This window comes from Chlamydotis macqueenii, chromosome 25 (genome assembly GCF_036417535.1).
Source record: "Chlamydotis macqueenii isolate bChlMac1 chromosome 25, bChlMac1.mat, whole genome shotgun sequence".
Taxonomy (NCBI): domain Eukaryota; kingdom Metazoa; phylum Chordata; class Aves; order Otidiformes; family Otididae; genus Chlamydotis; species Chlamydotis macqueenii.
This window is the reverse complement of record NC_141580.1, coordinates 533,661-553,698: the sequence shown is the minus strand read 5'-3', so window position 1 is coordinate 553,698 and position 20,038 is coordinate 533,661. Positions and strand designations below refer to the sequence as shown.

Genomic DNA, 20,038 nt, shown 5'->3' with positions numbered 1-20,038 from the left:
TCCCGCCTCTCGCGAGACGCGGCTGCGGCTCTCGCGAGAGTTGGGGCGCCGCGCGCTCCCGCAGCCGGAGGGATGGCGGCCGCCGTGTGAGGCCGGCGGGGAGCGGCCCGGCCGCGGCTCGTCCCCCCACCGTCCCCCCCCGACTCGACGCCGGTGCTGCGGCCCGCGGCGGGCCGCCCGCCCCTGCCCGCGGCATGAAGGCGGCGCCGGGCGGCGCCGAGGGTGAGTGGCGGCCGAGGGGCGCGGCTGGTTCCCGCCGCCCCGTGAGGACACGAGGGTTGCGGGGCGGCTCGGCGCCTCCGAGGTCACCGGCGCGGCTCGGTGTCGGGCCGGGGCTGCGGCCCGGCGGGACGGCGAGGGTCCCGCGGCCGGTGGCACCGGGCCGGGCTTTCTCCAGCGCCGCGGCTCGCTCCCGCGGTGCGCCTCTGGGTCTTGGTGCTGGCGGCGGGGTGGTGCCGCTTTTGAAGAAAATAAAGGCGAATGGTAGCGCGGTTTGGGTTGGAGGGGGCCTTAACGATCACGTAGTTCCACCCGCCGCCCTGCACGGGACAGCTCCCGCCAGCCTAGGGCGCGCACAGCCCCGTCCAGCCTGGCCCGGGACACGGCCGGGGACGGGGCACCCACAGCTCCTCTGGGCAGCCTGTGCCACCGCCCTCGCAGTGAAGAATTTCTTCCTCACGTCCAGTCTAAACCTGCCTCTTCCAGTTTAAAGCCATCGCCCCTCATCCCGTCTCTACCTGCGCTTGTCCGAAGCCCCTCTCCAGCTTTCCTGTAGCCCCCTTCCGGCACTGGGTAGCACCCTCGCTGTGAGGGTGGCCCAGAGAGGCGGTGGAGCCTCCACCCCTGGAGATGTTCGGAAGCCGTTTGGATACGGCTCTGGACAACCTGCTGTAGGCGGGAGCTGGGACCAGGTGAGGGGGGCCCTCCAGCCTCGGCTGTTCTGCGATTCTAAAGTAGCTGAGAAGTAGAAAGTGTCTCAAAGTGTCTAGCAAACGTTTCTTTGTTTCTTACGCTTGGATTTGCTGGGGTCACCATTAGGTCTGTGAACTGTACCTGCATTCATTATGAAAACAAACCCTTGAAGTTTTCCCGGTGAGGGCTTACAGGGTTGTGTGCTGTGGCAGTTAAACTGTCGTGGACGTCTGTCTGCCTTGGACCTGCTGCTGCCAGTGACAGGGTTTGTTTTGGCAGTGATGTCTGCTGGGATTTTTTGGCAAATGCAAGCGTAGAAAAAGCTATCTCTTAGCAAAAGAAGGTGAAACTACAGAACTCTTGAAACCCGCGTTGTTTTTGTGCATGCGTCCGACTAGATCATAGAGAAAAAACGGACCGTTTAATCTTGGAACTTTTTCAGCTAAACTATCCAACACTAGTTTTGTGCTTAGTCACGGATCCTGTATCCCTCCTTTTCTCTCACCAGGGAGAGATTATTCATAACAGTGGAAATTTCTCAGATATACAGACATGAGGTTGTACAACCGCAGGTAGCGGACGAGTCTGTGGGATACGAGAGGTGTTTTGTAAAGACTAAGTTGATTCCAGGTTGGTAGAGCTCCGTGACCCCTCAGTCCTGCACTGCTTCACTATCTCGCAGCGTGCGGCACAGTGCCCCGGCTCTAGAGCAGCGCCGAGGAGACAGCAGCCCTCGGGTGTCAGGCTAGCGTGAGGCCGGAGCGTGTCCGGTCAGAGACTTTGTGACAGCTGGGAACGGGGCCGCTTTGGTTGGGGTTTTTGGTGATGGAGGGATTTGTAAAGATCTGTACTGTACAGAAGTTGGAGAGTTGGAAGAGTGAGCAGTGAAGGGGAATCCAGGAGACAAAGCTTAACCTCGCTTCTTTAACACTGTTTTCTACACTCTTTCCTTCCTGCCCTGGGGAAGCTTCATCTTCCGACCACGCCGTTGTATCTTCAGACAGTGCCCCGATGTATTCCTGTCGCGCCAGAACTTACCCTGATGCGGCCGTGTCATTCAGAGTCCACGCAGAATAGGAGCTGGGTCCTTTAGGTTTCGATAGCTTGCGATACATCCTTAACGTTTACTTAGCCCGAAGGCCTAGGTTGCAGGGATAAATCAGCAGTAAATAAGTTTTTTGAAGTCATATTTATCTTAAAGGTGGCAAGTATTTTCGTTACAGCTGCCAAACTGTTTTATTTGTAAAACTTCAAATACTATCTCGTTCTCGTTTCTGACTGTTCCCCTGTCTTACAGAAACCGAGAAGCTGAATAAGATGAGTACCCTCTTAGAAAGACTCCACGCAAAGTACAGCCAAAACAGACCTTGGACAGAAACCATGAAGTTAGTCCGTCAAGTCATGGTGAGAATTGCTGGGATCTCAGCAGGAGGCTTTCTGAATTTTCTTTTGTAATGATTTTGTTGCTTTCCATTTTGTTCAAGCCTTGACTTCCTCCTGGGCCAGTGTGGTTGAGGCGTGCCAGCTCTGACACGCCGTGGTGCAGGGGAGGGAGTGATGTCCGTACCCCTTCTGCCTGGCGTGCCTTTGCCTCCCCTTATTGCAGCCTCCCTCTCTGCAGCCTCTCGGATGTGGGGCAGCTGTCGGCTCAGGGCAGGGAAAGGGTCAGACTTGCCGTTTCCGCCAGTGCTGAGAAGCCCGAACCGTTCTGCCACTTGCTGTTGCAGGGGGTTTTGTAAAGCAATTTGCTCCCCGTTCAGCGATATTCCAATCTTGAAACTTGGTGTTGAAATATTGCTCTCTGGGAGCGGGGAAGGAGGAGCGGGAGGCAGGGGAGAGCTACATCAAAGGCTTTTGCGTATATTGCGGAGTTAAAAGTTTGCGTGTCTCGTTATTTCTCTGCCGTCCCTTATATAACTCCTAGCTTATGCCTATTAGAGGTTGCTACAGTCTGTTCTTGCAGACGAGCAAGCTACTGAAAAGAAAATAAATCAATTCCAGGCCTGCCTTTGTTACTGCTTCCGAAATGGTACTGTTCTCCTACAAGAGTCAAAATGAGCGTGTGATTTTGGGATGAAATAAACCTCACTTGGCTGAGCAAAAGTTGCAATAATTTCCTCTTACCGAGTGATACACAAAAAGCACTGTTTTTTTCTTTCCGACTAAGGAAAAGCGAGTTGTGATGAACTCTGGGGGGCACCAGCATCTGGTGAGCTGTTTGGAGACTCTGCAGAAGGCGTTAAAAGGTTGGTACATTCCACGTTTGCGCTGTACGAACTGCCTAACGGTGGTGTGCTGTGGAAATACTCCAGATCGTGAGAGCAAGCAAGGTTGTTGCTAGCAGATTTCGCTGCGTTCCCAGTGCGCGTGTGCTCCCGTTTACACAAGCATGCTTATCTGGGTGCCAGTCAGCACCAGCCAGGATTGCCTGTGTTGCTTCTATTGTGATCGCCCACACCTGAATTCCCCTCTCTCTTCGCAGTTCTGAGAACATTTGGTTTTCTGTGTGAAAGTTGTTCTGCCTGTGTTTTGAGTACAGATGTGTGTGGTTGCTCATACGGAGGTGCGAACAGACTTGGGAGGGAGGAACTAGTTGGGATTGGTTTTAATGCTGATGTTTTATTCCTGGGGAAATGTCAAATTGTTTCACTAAGCCTTGTTTTTTTTTCTCTCTCATCTAGTGTCTTCTCTGCCTGCCATGACGGATCGCTTGGAGTCTATAGCGAGACAAAATGGGTAGGTCTTCTCCTTTATCTGATGGTAGAGGCTTTTCCTGTTTATCTGTACGCATCGTAATCTCACTGCTGGTTTGATTGGTTTTTGTGTGCATCTCAGCAATTTTTGTTTTGTTTTGTATGTAAGCCTTGGATCTCACCTTAGTGCAAATGGCACTGAATGTTACATCACTTCAGACATGTTCTATGTGGAAGTCCAGTTAGATCCTACAGGGCTGCTGTGTGATGTCAAGGTGGCTCACCATGGAGAAAACCCTGTGGTACGTATCTCTGCCAAAGCTGAGGGTAATACCTTTGCGTTTTGGAACTGCCGTTTTGGCTGCCTTTCACTTGGGCGGAGGAAATGGATTACATTTGATGTTCATTTAATGTACATTTAATGACCTAATGTGACACCTTTGCTGCTTGTTCTGGTGGAAAGTAAAAGCCTCCGCGGAGCAGTCTGTTCTTGTGAGTTAATCTGTTGGATGCAGCCTTTGTGTGCAGGGACCGTTTTACTGATGGTCTCTCTTCTTCTCACAGTGGTTTTGTAACTGGGAAAATTGTTTGAGGAAGTTGTTGCTGCCTTTCTGAGAATGTTATTTCTGGAGGAAAGATAGGGAAATTAATCTTATAAAACTTATACCTGTGAATAGAAAATACTAAAATGTGGAATGCTGAAAGAAAATGGCTTTACTTCTCTTCTGCACGTGTAAGAGAGTTTGAACTTGCTGTTTACATTGGCCTAGCCACGCTTCTGCAAACAGACCATTTTTAATTTCTCTGTAAGATCAGAGGTTTTCAACCTGAGCCTTCACAGTTTTAAAAGTTTATTTCAAATCAGTCATTTAAGAGGAAATAGTGTTGCTTGATTTTTCCCCAGAGGGAGTTGACAAACAGAACTAGAACCAGAGCAATGTGTGGTTGTGAGCAGTGTCTGGCTTCTCACAAACAGCTGATGCTCAGAAATTTTACTGTCCTAATATTTTACATATTTTGCAGTTACTGTGCTGCACAAAGACTGAAATTGCTGCATTCCACATTGACATCCTTGTGCGTTCTTTCCTTTTCAGAGTTGTCCGGAGTTGGTGCAACATCTGAGGTGAGCAACAAGAATCGTCTGTGGCATTTTCTGACAGGCTTCTCTTCGCAGTATTCATCTGATGCTGTTCTATGTCTGGAAACGCCTGTGATCTGATGCTATTTTATGTCTTCATACCCGTGCCTTCCCCACAAAGTCTCTCTCCTTCTCCAGGGGGTTTTCTGGCTTTGGTTCAGGTACTTCTGATTCTGACTGCTGTGCATCGTGTCTTGGAAGCCACAGCCTAACATTCATCAGGATCATTTAGAGGACACTTTTCGTAGCTTTCATGTAGCAAAAGTATTTTCTTAAGTGACTTAATGTCTGTATTAATACAACTTTTTAAAGCAAAATCTATTTATCTTTTACAAATTTGAATATACGTTAACTTTTTCTCCTTCTTTTTTTTCAGAGAGAAAAACTTTGATGAATTTTCTAAGCATCTGAGGGGGCTTGTGAACCTGTATAAGTTGCCAGGAGACAAGTAAGTCTAGAATATATTTGTTTACATCCACATATATAAAATTAAACAAATCCCCAGGCCTTTAGTTCTGTGCTTAAATTTTCATTGTGTGTGATCCTGCTGACTCCATTGCCATGGCGCGTATGTGCACGCAGCGGGCAGAGAGGATTTTCTGTGCAGTGGGGATGCAGAGTGAGGAGTTACAATTTCTAGATGCTCAATCTGCTGGCAAGTGCTACGGCTTGTCAGCCAGCAGTTCTGTGGGTCAGATTTCATTGCACAGCTCCTTTCAGTTTTTCTTATAATACTTTCTTTTTTTTTTTTTTTTCCCCTAGCAAACTGAAAACTAAAATGTACTTAGCTCTGCAGTCCTTAGAGTTGGATCTCTCGAAAATGGCAGGGATGTATTGGTAAGGACATCTATATCGTTGTTGTTGGTTGTTGTTGGCTTGTTTTTATACACCGTCTCGGCTGATCCGGATCGTGCCAAGTACTGTGTATCTAGGAATTGTCACTCCAGTGCCTGTGTAGTCTGATGTTATCGCTAAGTACGACGCTGAGGCTATAGAAGGCCTGTGCTGGTGGGGAAATGATACGTATAGAGAAAAATTGCTTAGAGCTTTCTGAGCAATTTCTTTTTAACTGCAGAATTCAGTTGAAAGTCTGGAAGGTAAAAAGCTTGTAACCAGGTGGATTAGTGGTTATGCGTTTTACGGGAAGAAACTGGGAAACATTTGGCCATTTTTCACTGCTGTAGATTACGTGGATAAACCATCCATGCTGTAGAGAGTAAAGCAGCTTTTGTTGTGCCTATAACGGCGTGAAGTTTGAGATGGCTGCTGTGTGTGACGGAGAAGTGTGTATATTGAGTCTCAGACTGCCATCAGCACGTGAACTTTGGCCTCGGGTATGGCTCTGGCTTGTTACAGAGCTGTGACTGCCTCTCTTGCAGGCAAGCCACCAATGCAAGTCCCCTTGACAAGATTCTTCATGGCAGTGTTGGCTATCTCACCCCCAGGAGTGGAGGTACCTCTGATTAATGCTTACAAAAGAAAAGAATAAAAACTTTGTTCGGGGTCCCCTTTGTGAATGCTAGTTTCTTATTAACTAAAATGCTAATCAGACTGAAAAAGTGACAAGGTGGTTGAGTATTTGTAAGTCCCCTATGATCCTGAAACCCAGCTTTTCTTACAGAGCCACACTGTCTGGCAGATGGCCATGTCTGTCTCTTAACAGCTCTTTCACGGTGCGCTGGCGGCTCTGCGCAGTGTGTGCTGTGTGCAAGTGTTACGTGGTTACAGGAGCTGATAATGGTTGGGGTAACTTGTGTCGTCAGGATGCCTGTTCAAAAGCTTCTCTCCCACAGGTCTCCTGATGAATCTCAAGTATTATGTCTCGCCCTATGATTTATTTGAAGATGGCACTGGAGCCCCCGTTATTTTGCATGAGAACAACGGTAGGTCGGCTTTAGAAGCTAGCGTGGACTACTGCTGCTTGAAGGGGAGAAGAAAGCAGAATTGCAACAGTCTAGCTCCCCTCTGCTGTCACCCTGTAATACGGGAAAATCATAGGTTGACTTACAGAGGCCGTGGGTTTAATAAGCCCATGTGTAAATGCTGGCTCGATTGACCGTCGTCTTGAACCTCGTGGTTATTCTGGAGTTTGAACTGGACCGCTTCCAAGGGGCTGGGGTGACAGGCTGCAGACAGAGCCTTTTTCCTTGGGGTGGACGTCATTGTTAACGTGAGGTGTATTTTGTTGAGGGAATACTTGTGTCTCCACCGTCTTACTGGAAGATTATTTTTATGCATGTACATGGACACCTGTCCCTTGCTAAAATGGCAAATCCAAGCACCAATTAAAAGTGAGACTGGCCTTGAAAAAGAAGGTGAAATGTCCAAATTACTTGTTTTGCTTTGTGAAGAGCGTACGACAAACTTACAAATGTGTTTGGGATGTATTTGAAGAATTATGCAATCGGTCTGTTCTGCAAGAGAAAAATGGAGCATTAGGTTGTGGTCCATCTGGTGATAAAGGTGAACGCTGAGAACCGTGCCTTGCGGAGGAAGCGAGATATTTCCACCATAGTGATATTTAATTCATACAGCTTGCATTGTTTTTTTCATCCACTTACGTTGTTGGTTTTTTCTTGCCTCTTCTTGCAGTTCCTCGGTCTTTGGGTATGAATGTTTCGGTAACAATTGAGGGAACCATGACTATGTACAAACTTCCAATTGCACCGCTGATTATGGGCTCTCATCCAGTTGACAGCAAAGGGTAAGCAAAGGACGTGTGTGCCGGCCTTTCGCAGCGGCCCTGTTTACATGCAAATTCAGCATTCAGTCCTCCGTTGCAGTCGGAGTGGGGAGGTGACTGCGTGACGCTATAGCAGGATACAAGGCGCTTCTGTGCCGTCTTTAAGCTGAGGGTGTATTCCAGGCACGTGACGGGCTTTTGAAGGGTGTCTTAATTTTTAAGAAGTATAACAATCTGTTTTTATTTGAGCAAACAGTAAATTGTGTGTCTGGTGTGCGTAGCAAAAGCCAGAGTCGTGCCCTGCGTCTACTAAGATCCTGTTATTACCTCGCTGTTTCAGAACTCCGTCTTTCTCGTCAATCACCAGTGCCAACAGCGTGGACTTACCAGCTTGTTTCTTCCTGAAGTTCCCACGTCCCATTCCAGTATCTCGAGCTTTCATTCAGAAACTTCAGAGCTGCACAGGTGGGTTCCAGATGTGTCAGACAGATCCCTAGGTTTTTATCAGTAAACTGCTGCTAATTTTTAACGCGTGCCAGAAGAATTCCTCCAGGTTTTGTGCTGTTTCCAGTTTCCTTCACTAGATGGTACCGCCTTCTCTGGCCTGCCGTCTCTTTCTGGCTCCCAGGTGCGATTGTTCTGTGCCATCTTCTTCCCTCAGGTATTCCACTGTTCGACACACCACCAACATTCGTGCCCTTGTATGAGTTGATCACGCAGTTTGAGTTATCCAAGGAGGCTGATCCTCTGCCTTTAAACCACAACATGCGCTTCTATGCAGTAAGTATCTTCCTATCAGCAGGACGTTAGCCTTGGTGAGCAGTTTGGGGTTCTTCCTCTGTTTCACACGTCTTTCAAGTAGGATAAAGGAAATCGGTACATTATGTATTCATAGGCAAAAGCTGCGCTATCCACACATTAGAATTCAGGTGCAGACACGGCCACAGTAATTAGGAAAATCAGGTAATGAAAAATCCATTGCTGTTGAAGTGCAGCTGCAGGAATGACACCAGGGGTATGGGACTGAGCCTTCCCAGGTTCTGTCCCTTTCTCTTGTTTGGACTGTAACGTGTGGCTGAATGAATGGCATCACTTTGGGAGAAACCCTGTTTCTGAAATTTGTCGAGGAGAGATCTCCTGTTAACGTCAGAGGATTTATCTTTTCCTCAGAAGGGATGCTGTAGCATCTGAAGCCTGTATAGTGGGTGAGAGTGAATGCTGTTTGGCAGTGCTACTTCTGAGCAGCCAAAATCGTGTTTTCCTTGTTCAAATTGGAAAGAAAGTGTCTTCGTTGTTTGTAATTTTCAACTAGAAAGGTGGCTTGGCGTCACTTGGATCTGGGGCCTGCTCCGTCCTTCCTAGATGTCTGTTATTGCCTTGTACCCAGCAGGAACTGGAGTAAAGCAGAAATTGTTTGTTAGGCTCTTCCAGGACAGCAGCACTGTTACTTTCTGAACAAAGATGCTCCTCTCCCAGACGGAAGAAGCCTTCAAGGAACTCTGATTAGTAAAATCGCCTTCCAGCACCCCGGACGAGTTCCTCTCATCCTCAGTTTGATCAGACATCAGGTGGCGTACAACACGCTGATTGGCAGCTGTGTCAAGCGAACGGTTTTAAAAGAAGGTGAGTACTGCATGGAGTGGAATAGAACGTGTGGATAACAAGAAAGCCTGGGTGATTTTCCCAGGTGTGGGAATAAGAAATGAGGCCCATGCTGCTTTTTCTTCCATCTCTTGAGCTGGTGCCTCTGGTTCGTCTCCCGTGGTCCCCAAGTTAACAGTTCCCATGTCTTTCAGATTCTCCGGGGATCCTGCAGTTCGAGGTCTGTCCCCTCTCGGACTCATGCTTCAGTGTATCCTTTCAGCATCCTGTGAATGACTCCCTAGTGTGTGGTAAGTGGACTCGTTAAAAGCGTCAGCGTGTTTATGGGAAGGAAGGCAGGCTTTCCTTCCCCTGTGACCAGGATTTGATCTCCTCCAAATGCCTTCTCTTCCAGTGGTGATGGATGTGCAGGACTCCACTCATGTGAACTGTAAGCTGTACAAAGGGCTGTCTGACGCTCTTATCTGCACAGATGATTTCATTGCCAAGGTTGTTCAAAGGTAAGCTGGATTTTTTTGTGCTGCCATGCAGTCCAAATCAAATAGATGAACTCTGCGTCTGTCTCATGTTTAGCCTAGCGGCTTTGGAGCCGTTCCCTCTGTGGGTGAGCGTGGGTAGCGGTTGTTTGGAAGAGAGGAAGGCTTGGAGCCCTACTGAAAATTCCATTCCAGATGCTGAACCATAGCTACTTATTTTTGGGTCTGTGTCTGAGGTGCCTACCTATTTGTGCCTTCTCCTGTGGTAGGTTGCTCTCTAAGCCTTGTAAAATGTGAAGAGCTCCCCTGCCGTTTGTCATTTACACAGGCCTTTTACCAGGGTTCCTCCACCCCAGGCACCATGCAGAACACAGCAGAACGCTAACAGCGCACAGCACAGACCTTTTGAGTGAGAACAGTGATTTTTCTCTTTCAGAGTATTACAGGCGTGGCGTCCTTGAGTAGAATGTGGCGTTTGTACAGGGCTGCAGGAAATCAGCTTTGCCAAGCTTAGACAAAGGTGTTTTCTGGTGGAATCAGAGCAACAACGCAGATTGCATCCTGTGCTTTAACTACAAGATCATGATCTGTCAGCTATTAGTTATTAGAGTTAATTGATTGATTAATTCCCCTTTTGTGACTGCAGGGCAGTGCATAAAGGCACAGTTGTGTCATGGGTAGGTCAGCGTGGTGGGATAAGTGTAAACACAGCAGAACAGCAGGGCGTTTACAGTGCCTGGACCTGTTGCTCTCTCGTGCCCAGGAGCCCTACTGCTTGCTTTCTGTCTGACAAAGTTGTTAAAACGTCTTCAGTGAACGTTGCTGTAGGGCAGCAAATTGCATGCCAACCCCTTTGTCTTGTGTCTTGCAGGTGTATGTCCATTCCTGTCACCATGAGAGCCATCCGTAGAAAGGCAGAAACGATTCAGGCAGACACACCAGCCTTGTCCCTCATTGCAGAGACAGTGGAAGACATGGTGAAGAAAAACCTTCCCCCAGCCAGCAGCCCAGGGTATGGCATGACCACCGGCAGCAACCCAATGAGTGGTACCACTACCCCAACAAACACGTTTCCTGGGGGGCCCATCACTACCCTGTTCAACATGAGCCTGAGCATGAAAGAGAGGCATGACTCCGCGGGCCACGGGGAGGACTTCAGCAAGGTGTCTCAGAACCCGATTCTCACTAGTTTGTTGCAGATCACGGGGAATGTGGGGTCTGCCATTGGCTCGAGTCCAACCCCTCCCCATCATACACCACCGCCAGTATCCTCGCCAGCCAGCAACACCAAGAACCACCCCATGCTCATGAACCTTCTTAAAGAGAATCCCCCTCAGGATTTCTCCACTCTGTATGGGAGCAGCCCCCTTGAAAGGCAGAATTCTTCCTCTGGCTCCCCTAGAATGGAAGTGGGCCCTGGGGGGAATAAGCAGAAGAAAAAAAAATCCCGCATGCCGGCCGACAAGCCCAAACATCAGACTGAGGATGATTTCCAGAGAGAGCTCTTCTCAATGGATGTTGACTCCCAGAATCCCATTTTTGACGTCAACATGACTGCAGATACCCTGGACACCCCTCACATTACTCCAGCACCCAGCCAGTGCAGCACTCCTCCGACTACGTACCCCCAGCCTATTCCCCACTCGCAGCCCAGTATTCAGAGAATGGTTCGACTTTCCAGTTCGGACAGCATTGGAGCCGACGTTACCGATATCCTTTCGGATATAGCAGAGGAGGCTTCCAAGCTACCCACCACTAGCGAGGACTGTCCCCCCATTGGTACTCCAGTGAGAGACTCTTCTAGTTCAGGACATTCACAAAGTGCCCTCTTTGACCCAGACGTTTTCCAGACGAACAATAGCGAGAACCCCTACACAGACCCAGCGGACCTGATAGCAGACGCTGCTGTGAGCCCCAACAGCGATTCTTCAAACCATTTTTTTCCAGATGGAGTAGATTTCAATCCTGACTTGCTGAACAGTCAGAGCCAGAGTGGCTTTGGGGAGGAGTACTTTGATGAGAGCAGTCAGAGTGGAGACACTGACGATTTCAAGGGCTATGCATCCCAGGCCCTGACTACTTTGGGGGTGCAAGTCTTGGGGGCTGATGGGGGAGAAACTAAATTTAAGGGGAGCAATCAGTCTGATACGGTAGATTTTAGTATTATTGCAGCTGCAAGCAAAGCACTGGGGTCCTCTGACATCATGGAGCATCACAGTGGAGGTCAGAGCCCTTTACTGAACACAGGGGATCTAGGAAAAGAAAAGTCGCAGAAACGGGTAAAGGATGGCAATGGTTCTGGAAGTAACGCGGCAGGTCCCGGCATAGACGGGAAGCCAGGGAAGCGCAGCCGGACGCCGTCCAGCGACGGTAAAAGCAAAGAGAAACTTCCAAAACGGAAGAAGCAGGAGACAGATGGGAAATCTCCGTCTCACAGTTCATCAAACAGACCTTTCACGCCACCAGCAAGCACAGGTGGGTCCAAATCTCCTGGGAGTTCTGGCAGGTCTCAGACTCCTCCCGGGGTAGCTACTCCTCCTATTCCAAAAATAACCATTCAGATCCCAAAAGGAACAGTGACGGTTGGCAAACCGTCCTCGCATGGCCAGTACACGAGTAGTGGCTCTGTCACCTCCTCCAGCAGCAAAAGCCATCATAGCCATTCTTCTTCCTCCTCCTCTTCTTCCTCCTCTTCAACCTCAGGCAAAATTAAAAGCAGCAAATCAGAAGGGTCTTCTGGCTCAAAGATGAGCAGCAGCCTCTACTCAAGTCAGGGTGGCTCAAGTTCAGGTCAGTCCAAGAGCTCGGCTCAGTCGGTGGGAAAGCCGGGATCCTCTCCCATCACCAAGCACGGCCTCAGCAGCGGTTCTGGAAGTACCAAGGTGAAACCTCAAGGAAAGCCATCGTCACTTATGAACCCTTCCATGAGTAAACCAAACATCTCTCCATCTCATTCTAGACCCTCGGGAGGTTCTGACAAGCTTGCTTCTCCCATGAAACCGGTCCCAGGTACTCCCCCATCATCTAAAGCAAAGTCACCTATCAGTTCAGGTTCTGGAGGCTCCCATATGTCTGGGACCGGATCAAGCTCAAGTATGAAGTCATCTTCGGGAATGGGATCCTCTGGGTCCATGTCACAGAAACCACCGCCTTCATCAAATTCTTCGACAGCATCTTCATCTTCCTTTTCGTCCAGCGGGTCTTCCGTGTCTTCATCTCAAAACCAGCATGGAAGTTCCAAAGGCAAGTCTCCAAGCAGAAACAAGAAGCCATCTCTGACTGCGGTCATAGACAAACTTAAACATGGGGTTGTCACTAGCGGGCCTGGTGGAGATGACCCAATGGATGGACAAGTGGGGCCAAGTTCCAACTCCTCAAGCCATACTATGTCCTCCAAACACAATATGTCTGGAGGTGAGTTCCAGGGCAAACGCGAGAAGAGCGACAAAGAGAAATCTAAAGTCTCTGTTTCTGGAGGATCTGTCGACTCATCCAAGAAGACTTCAGATTCCAAAAACGTTGGAAGCACTGGAGTGGCCAAAATCATCATCAGCAAACACGATGGTGGTTCCCCAAGCATTAAAGCCAAAGTAACTTTGCAGAAACCCGGGGAAGGAGGTGGGGACAGCCTGAGGCCTCAGATGGCTTCTTCCAAAAGCTACGGGTCCCCTCTAATCAGTGGATCTACTCCAAAACACGAGCGCTGCTCTCCCAGCCACAGTAAGTCACCAGCATACACTCCCCAAAACATAGACAGTGAGAGTGAGTCGGGCTCTTCCATAGCAGAGAAATCCTACCAGAACAGCCCCAGCTCTGACGACGGCATCAGGCCGTTGCCCGAGTATAGCTCGGAGAAACACAAGAAGCACAAAAAAGAGAAGAAAAAAGTGAAAGACAAAGACCGGGACAGAGATCGGGATCGAGATAAGGACAGAGACAAGAAGAAATCTCACAGCATGAAGCCAGAGAGCTGGTCGAAGTCCCCGATTTCGGCAGACCAGCCTCTCTCCATGACGAGCAGCGCTATCCTTTCGGCCGAGCGGCCATCCCGGGCTAGCCCCGAGTTTCTGATCGGGGAAGAAGATGATGATCTCATGGATGTTGCTCTAATTGGCAATTAATTTTCTCGGTGGCTTTAAAAGACGAGCTGTACGCAGGACCTGCGGGTTCTGGAGACTGAAAGAAAGGAACCACTCATTGCAAACCTGCCGCGCTGATTTTAACAGGGTGTGTTTGAAGACAAAAAAAGTATTTCCAAGGATTCCCAAGTCCGAACAGAACGTGTGAGTGCCAGCAGCTCGCCGGGCAAGCCAGGTTTCTGGCCGTGGCCTTCGTCCTGCCGCCGCTCACACTCTTTCGTGGTTCATGAGTATTAACAGCCCCGCTGCAAGTCGGGGTGTAGCGCAAAGTGTGCGTGTCAGCGCGGGAGCAGCCCCAGAGCGGTGCAAACATAAACGCGTGCTGTTCCGGGGGAGCCTGAGTTCCTCTGCCCCTCTTCCCACGCAGAATAAGTTGCTTTTGGTTTTAGGAAGTTTTAAATGAATTATTTTAGGGCTGGGTTTTATTCTTTTTAAAAGGGTGGTTGGAAGGAAAAAAAAAAAAAAGTTTTTTAATTTATTTTATTTCTGTGGCATTTGTCCACTCAGTGCTTGATGCAGTGCGGCGCTGAGCGACTTCACCTTCCTCTGATAGGAGCCGCTCTGCAGGACCGGGCTCTGCGTTCTCCCGGGGATCAGCGTTTCGTTCCAGGTCGCGGTGATGAAGGATTGCTGTCCTGTGTTTGGCTGCCCTTTCGTTTTAGCTATTTATTTGTGTCCGTATCTGAATGCCTTGTGCTGCTTGTTTTCGCGCAGTCTCCGATTTAATTGTGTGATGCAGAGCCCAGAAGGACTCGGGAATTTGGGTCGAGCCCGCGGGTTTGGGCAGCTCCGCACGCGTGCGGCCGCTGCAGCCTTGTGAAGCTGGAGGAATTCCGGCATGCGTCGGAGCGAATCCGGATTGAAAAGGCACCGCGCTGTCGTCATCTGGGCGTCGCTTCCCTGTAAGGCTGGCGAGCAGAGCTTCCCCAGAACGCCCTCATGCTGCATTTGTGAAACGGCAGACTGAAAGCCGCACACGTCCTGTCCTGCCAACACTTCAGGGCCTTGCTGATTTATCCACTGCACGTACTTCCAGCAATGGCGACAGCGCAGCTAGCGCGCGTTCGCGCTCAAAAATCGGCCTCCTTTCTGCAATCTGTTTCTGAGCCCTTCAGGGTTTCACTGGGGCTTTTGCTTTTTTTCTTTTAACTTGCAGCGCACTTCTCAGCGATTCTGGTGATGCGCGCGAGTGTTCCCTTCTCTCTCTGGGCAGCGTCCGCCTGACGCGCGAGTCGGCCGCGTCCTGGCGTTGGCACTGCTGGAAAAACAGCCCCCGCTGGGCCGCCTGGGGTGAGAGTTGCAGCAGAAGCAGTGATTTCCTTAAAAGACGGATTTTCCCGTTTTGGCTGGAATTTAGAGCGTCACTCGGGCAGCCTCTGTGGTCTTATCTTGTGGTCCCTGAAAGGAAAAGAGACTCAGGAGGGCGTTTTATTTTTAAATCAGTTAAATCTGATTCACTGAAGAGGAATGCGGGAAATCGAGAGTTCTGTGAACACGTCTGCTTTTGAATTATGTGCTGAGCAGAATCCTGCTCCCGTTGGATTTTGCTGCTGAATTCTGGAGGCCAGGATTCCCCCGTGGGAAGGAGATTTTACCTTGCATTTGGGGATGCGGTCTGAACAGATGTCAAGGATTTAAGTTTCCTTAAACCACAGAGATTTCCCGTCCCGCGTATGATCTGACCCCGGCTGTTTCTTCCCTGGCTCGCTCAAAGCCGTAGCAAGGCCGATGCCTCTTCAGGAAGGTGGCCGCTGTTCGGTTAACTGTGGGGTTTCTCGCCTCTTCCTCCTGCCTTCAGGAAATGCCGGGGCTCCCGCAGAATGCGGGAGCCGTGAATTTCTCCAAAGCCCCCAGGCTCCGGGGAGCTCTCCCTTCTTCTGTTTTCCGCCGTTCATCCTTTGCTCTCGTGGTCCGCTCCCCCTCGCCAGTGCTCCCACCTTCACTTGCTGGGATGACAGGAGAAGAGTGAATTAAGTCCGAACCTGGAGCAACGCGTTCCCCTGCGCAGCACGAGGGTCGTGTGCTGGGGTGTCACGAGGACACGCACCACCCCAAGAGTCGGTCTTGCGACGCGGCTGCGGCGCGGGAATGGTGCCCATTCAGACTCCGGCAGGCTGCCAGCTGTTCTCGTGCTGCTCCTCTCATTTATTTTTATTTTTTAAAAAGTTGTTTTGTGTTACAGAAGTCTTTTGATCCCTCCTGGGTTGTGTGAAGCCTTCAGAAAGAAGCGCTCTTCGGGTTGAATCAGGGCCGGGGGTTTCGCGGGACGCTTGCCGGACGCGTCGCCGTTGTGTTTTGCTGGCGTGAAGCGCAGTCCGCGGTGGGAGGAGACACCGTTCAGCTGCTAATTAACAGAAAAACGCGTTTGAGGGAAAGCTGCACACGTTTCCTTCTCCCTTCGCCCAAGACCAAAGTTCGATATCCTAAATTTCTCCTGCGGAAGGCGGCCGTCGCCTGCGACCCGGAGGGAAGGAGGTCTCCTCCTGGCTCCTCGGCGCCGCGAGAAGGTTTCTGCCCCGTTGCGGTGCGTCGTGCCCGTCCCGCTCGTGAGGTACAAATCCTGCGGGAGACCGGAGCCGCGCCCCGGCTGCGCGACGCTTCCCTCGCCGCCACGAGGAACGCGCAGGCGTTGGGCGCGCGAATGCTCGTGCTCTCTGACAAATGTTTTATTTTTTAAATATTTTTGCTGATTCTCGACAATTGTTTTCCATCTTTCAGTATTGGAAAGAGAAAAGGTGTAAACGAAATAAAAGCCGAGCCTTTTGATGGCGGGGGGCGAGGTGTCCGTGGAGGCTGGCAGCGAAGCGGGGGGGCTGGGAATGGGGGGGTTGTGCAAAGCGCGCTGTGGGCTTTCCTGGACCAGCGCAAACGGGGTGTCTTTACCCGAAACCAGCCCCGCAGGGACGGGGGGCTCAGCGCGGGGGGGGGGGCAGGCGGCGACCCCCGATCCCCGCGGGGGGGGGGGGGGCGGATATCAGGGGGCGGGGCCCCGCGGCCCCCGGATATCGTGGAGCTGGCGGCGGGGTGGGGGGGTGGTGGGGTCCCGCAGCCCCCGGTGTTGCGGGAAGGGGTGGGGGGGCCGCCTCCTCCTCGGTCTCGGCGGAGCGGGGGGACCCCGGCGGCGCCATGGGGGCGGCGGCCTGCGGGGTAGGTGGGGGCGGGGCCCTCCCGCGCGATTATTCCCTCTCCGCCGCCAGCCCCCCCCCTCCGCCGCTACGCGCCGTGCCCCGCGCTGGCCAATGAGCGCTCGCGTTGCTGGCAGGTGCCGAGTGTTTTTGTTTTGGGTTGAAGTTGAGGCCGGAGGAGACGCGGGCGGGCGGAGGCCGCGGAGCCCGGGCACCCCCCCCCATCTCCCAACCCCCCGCCCTCCTTCCTCCCTCCCCTTCTCCTCATCCTCCTCCTCTTTATCCGCCCCGCCATGCGGAGGGAGATGAACGGGGTCACTAAAAGCCGCTTTGAGGTGAGAGGGCCCCGAGAGGGGGGTGATGGGGCGGGCGGGCGGGCTAGGCCGCAGTGTGTGCTCCCCCCACGCACAGCGCTGGAGTGCGGGGCCCACCCAGGACAACCGGTCATCGCGGCCCTGTGGCCAAGCCGGGGGGGGGTCCCTGTGTGAATGGGGTTGGGGGGGGTTTACCACAGGCCCCCGCCCTGCACGCCCACATCCGCGGGGGTCCCCCGGTGCGGCACCCCAAAGGTGCGGGGGGGACCCCCGCGGATGTGGGCGTGCAGGGCGGGGGCCCGGGCCTTCCCCCCCGCCCGGCGGAGGCCTGAGTGTTGTTAGTGTGAAACTTCCCCCCCCCACACTCTTTTTGGGGGGCTGTCTGCGTTCCCCCGTGAGATATAAACTTCCGTGGGGTTTTTGTTGGGTTTTTTTTGTTTTTTTTTGGGGGGGGGCTGGTGCCAACGTGTTGCTGCGAGCAGGGGATGTGGGAAATAAAGCTGGGAAAACAAGGGGAGGAAATGTTGGACTTTGGGGGCAGTAACTGGGGGGAAAAAAAAAAACTAAAAATCTAATTGTGGGGGATGGAGAGGACGGAAGGAGCAGGGGGTAAACAATGAGATCTATTCAGAGAATACGGCACAAAGCAGCCGAGCGAGCCAGGGCTGCCTCCAGCCCGGCATTGTTGTCACAGCTGTCTTCCCGAGTGGGGGAGGAGGTTGGTCGCAGGATGGAGAGCAGCAGCAGCGGGGTTTGCTTTTCGTCGCTGTACGAGGCCGTTGGGGAGGTGGAAATACCTGCCTGTGCCTTCTCTCGACCGCCCGGCTCGGCTCGGGTACGAGGAAAAGAGCCTGGAGCGGTGACGATGTGGCTGTGTCCCCCCTTCGTGGAGAGGGGAGCTACCAGGGGAAAACACCGGTTAATGGTGAACTGGAGAGTGTCTGATTCCGAAGGGAGCGGCGTTGAGTTCCCCAGGAAACTGGCCCTGGAGTTGGGAAAGGTGCAGAAAATAGGGGATTTGTAATATCACACACGGAATTATTTTCTTCCTCCATCAAATCCGTATCAGCCGCTGTAAATAGGGGGCAGCGAGTCTCTTCAGAGCGGTTTTGGGTTGAGGAGTGGTGGAACACCCGTGTTTCTCTGCTGTCCAGACCCTTAACTGGACCTGGGAACTCGGAAGGCGACGGCTGCATGTGTAACTGTTTTATCCAGCGTTATTGTTTTTACTGTTCTAGTCTGTTCTTGGCTACACTTTTTTTTTTTTTCCTGAGAGCTCTTTTTTTTTTTTTTTGTTTTTTTTTTTTTTGTTACTGCAGAGCAGCTGGCTACAGAGCAAAGAATAAAAACACATTGGTAGCAGTCTTCTGTGGGGAAATGGCTTCTCGTACAGCAGCGACCTTCTCTGCTCGCTCAGCCTTTGTCTCCACGTACTGGGGTTCTCCGGGTGTTGGGAGGGCTTTTCGGGAGGGTTGTGCCGAAATCAGGGTAACCCAGCTGCTGGGGAGGAGCAGTGGGGAAGAGCGTTGGTCTGGGTGGGAGATTCTGTGCTGGAATTGTGTGGTACTTTCTTCCTGTAGTAAAAAGGGCAAGTTCGAAATAACCAAAGTGCTCAGAAAGTGTTTGAGGTCTAGATTTTTTTCCCCCCCTCTGTATTTGTACAGGAAGAGTCAGAGTGTTGTAGAGAGGCTCGCTGTGAGCTACGAGGAGCGCCGTTAAACATGATCCTGTTTCTTGGCTGTTTTGGTTAGAACATCGAGGGCATGGTTTTCTTAGCCCCAGCACTGCTGGTGTCTGACCCACTCACCTATATATCCTGGCAGGGATGAGTTCAGAGCTCGCTCGCTTTGAGTACCTGGTTTTCTAGCGAGGGGGTTCGGTCTGAAAACCTGCTGAAGTGTTAGCGCGTTTACGCTTACGGATCTATCTTTCAGAGGGGAGTACGGGTAGAAACTCAGCCGTGCTTTCTAGAAAACAGTTGGTAATGTTTCCACTTTAAAAGTAAGAGTTCTCCTTGGTGACGAGAGCGTGCCTTTTAGTGCAATAGTTCATATTTAATGTGACATGAGGACAATTATGCAAAAATGTGTTGAGACTGGAAGCTGCTGCTCAGAGTTGTTGAATACTGTGAGATCAGGGAAGGAGCACGGGGCTGAGTGCCTGGTGATTAGCACTCCTCCTACGCAGCCCTCTGCGTTCCCGCCGAGCAGCCGCGCAGCCGACTGCCGCGGTAAGCGGGGCCTTTGGGTCCGGAGCCTTGTCTGGGGGTAAGAATGGCTCCGTGCGGAGCTCTGAGCAATGTGTGTGGTGTCTGTGTCAGACCTTAAATACCAAGAGAGCCTTTGAGGGGGTCAGGTGCTCAGACTTAGTTTGTCGTCTTTTGTTAAGCCACACGAACAGATTCCTGAGCTGCTGTTGCTGGGTAATTTTAAAATCCAATCTAGATTGGATTTGGTAATCATTTCTTCTTACTTTAGTAATAAAATGTGGTAATGGAATATGGGCTAAGCTTCTTAAATCTGACTTGCATATGGGTTCCCGGTGTGCGCGTGCAGCCAGCCATCGATCCAGGAGGAATGGAGCTCTTGCCTTTAAGTGAGAAGAATGAGCTCCGGCATGCCCAGCCGGACAGGCATATCCTAAGTAAGTTGCTTTATAGGAGGTGTGGCCGCCACAGAGAAAATAACCACTTACTGCAGCAAGGCAAACAAAAAGGGAAAACATCACCCAAATTGACTCCTAATTTTCTGTGGTGTTGGTTTAATACGGAGCGTTCCCTGACAGATGGCAATCCTGGCCTGTGTTTGGGGTTTCTGTGCTTCCTGTCGTACCTCGTGTGTGGTGCCTGAGGAGCTGCAACAGAACCGTAGCAGAGAGGAGGGGGTGTCACCTCCCCATGTGTTTGGTCGGCTGGTGCTCTGCTCTTTGGGAGCTTGCGTGCTTTCCTGAGGCCCTA

The 20,038-nt window shown here is 51.3% G+C and overlaps 2 protein-coding genes across 7 annotated transcripts in view; both read left to right on the top strand.

The window, feature by feature from the left end:
- The first annotated feature begins 129 nt into the window (after positions 1–129).
- On the top strand, positions 130–16,409 carry MED1 (mediator complex subunit 1). Of its 2 annotated transcripts, none has more exons than XM_086766962.1 (17): positions 130–222; positions 2,210–2,316; positions 3,080–3,158; positions 3,594–3,648; positions 3,775–3,907; positions 4,700–4,728; positions 5,120–5,191; positions 5,506–5,580; positions 6,123–6,196; positions 6,537–6,626; positions 7,336–7,447; positions 7,767–7,891; positions 8,088–8,206; positions 8,950–9,049; positions 9,223–9,318; positions 9,423–9,528; positions 10,376–16,409. In XM_086766962.1, exons 1-17 carry the CDS (start codon positions 195–197, stop codon positions 13,623–13,625), a joined length of 4,650 nt encoding a protein of 1,549 aa, XP_086623088.1. In that variant the 5' UTR covers positions 130–194; the 3' UTR covers positions 13,626–16,409. The 2 variants fall into 2 exon arrangements, with proteins under 2 accessions (XP_086623088.1, XP_086623087.1); XM_086766961.1 differs by having other exon boundaries at positions 8,848–9,049.
- Positions 16,410–16,939: 530 nt separating this feature from the next.
- The window catches only part of FBXL20 (F-box and leucine rich repeat protein 20), a 38,859-nt gene continuing 35,760 nt past the window's right edge, over positions 16,940–20,038 (top strand). For 3 of the 5 annotated variants that reach the window (XM_086767007.1, XM_086767005.1, XM_086767004.1), the window contains exon 1: positions 16,940–17,103. In XM_086767007.1, the coding sequence (XP_086623133.1) occupies positions 17,062–17,103 (42 nt within the window). In that variant the 5' untranslated portion in view covers positions 16,940–17,061. The remainder of the gene's footprint in view (positions 17,104–20,038) is intronic. The other 2 variants (XM_086767009.1, XM_086767008.1) reach the window with 1 other exon arrangement.

Excerpts from the sequence above, each read along its gene's own strand:
- MED1 (XM_086766961.1), top strand. The coding sequence starts at position 195 with ATGAAGGCGGCGCCGGGCGGCGCCGAGG. Across the intron at positions 223-2,209 it reads GGCGCCGGGCGGCGCCGAGG|AAACCGAGAAGCTGAATAAG; the intron begins GTGAGTGGCGGC and ends CCTGTCTTACAG. Across the intron at positions 9,319-9,422 it reads GAATGACTCCCTAGTGTGTG|TGGTGATGGATGTGCAGGAC; the intron begins GTAAGTGGACTC and ends CTTCTCTTCCAG.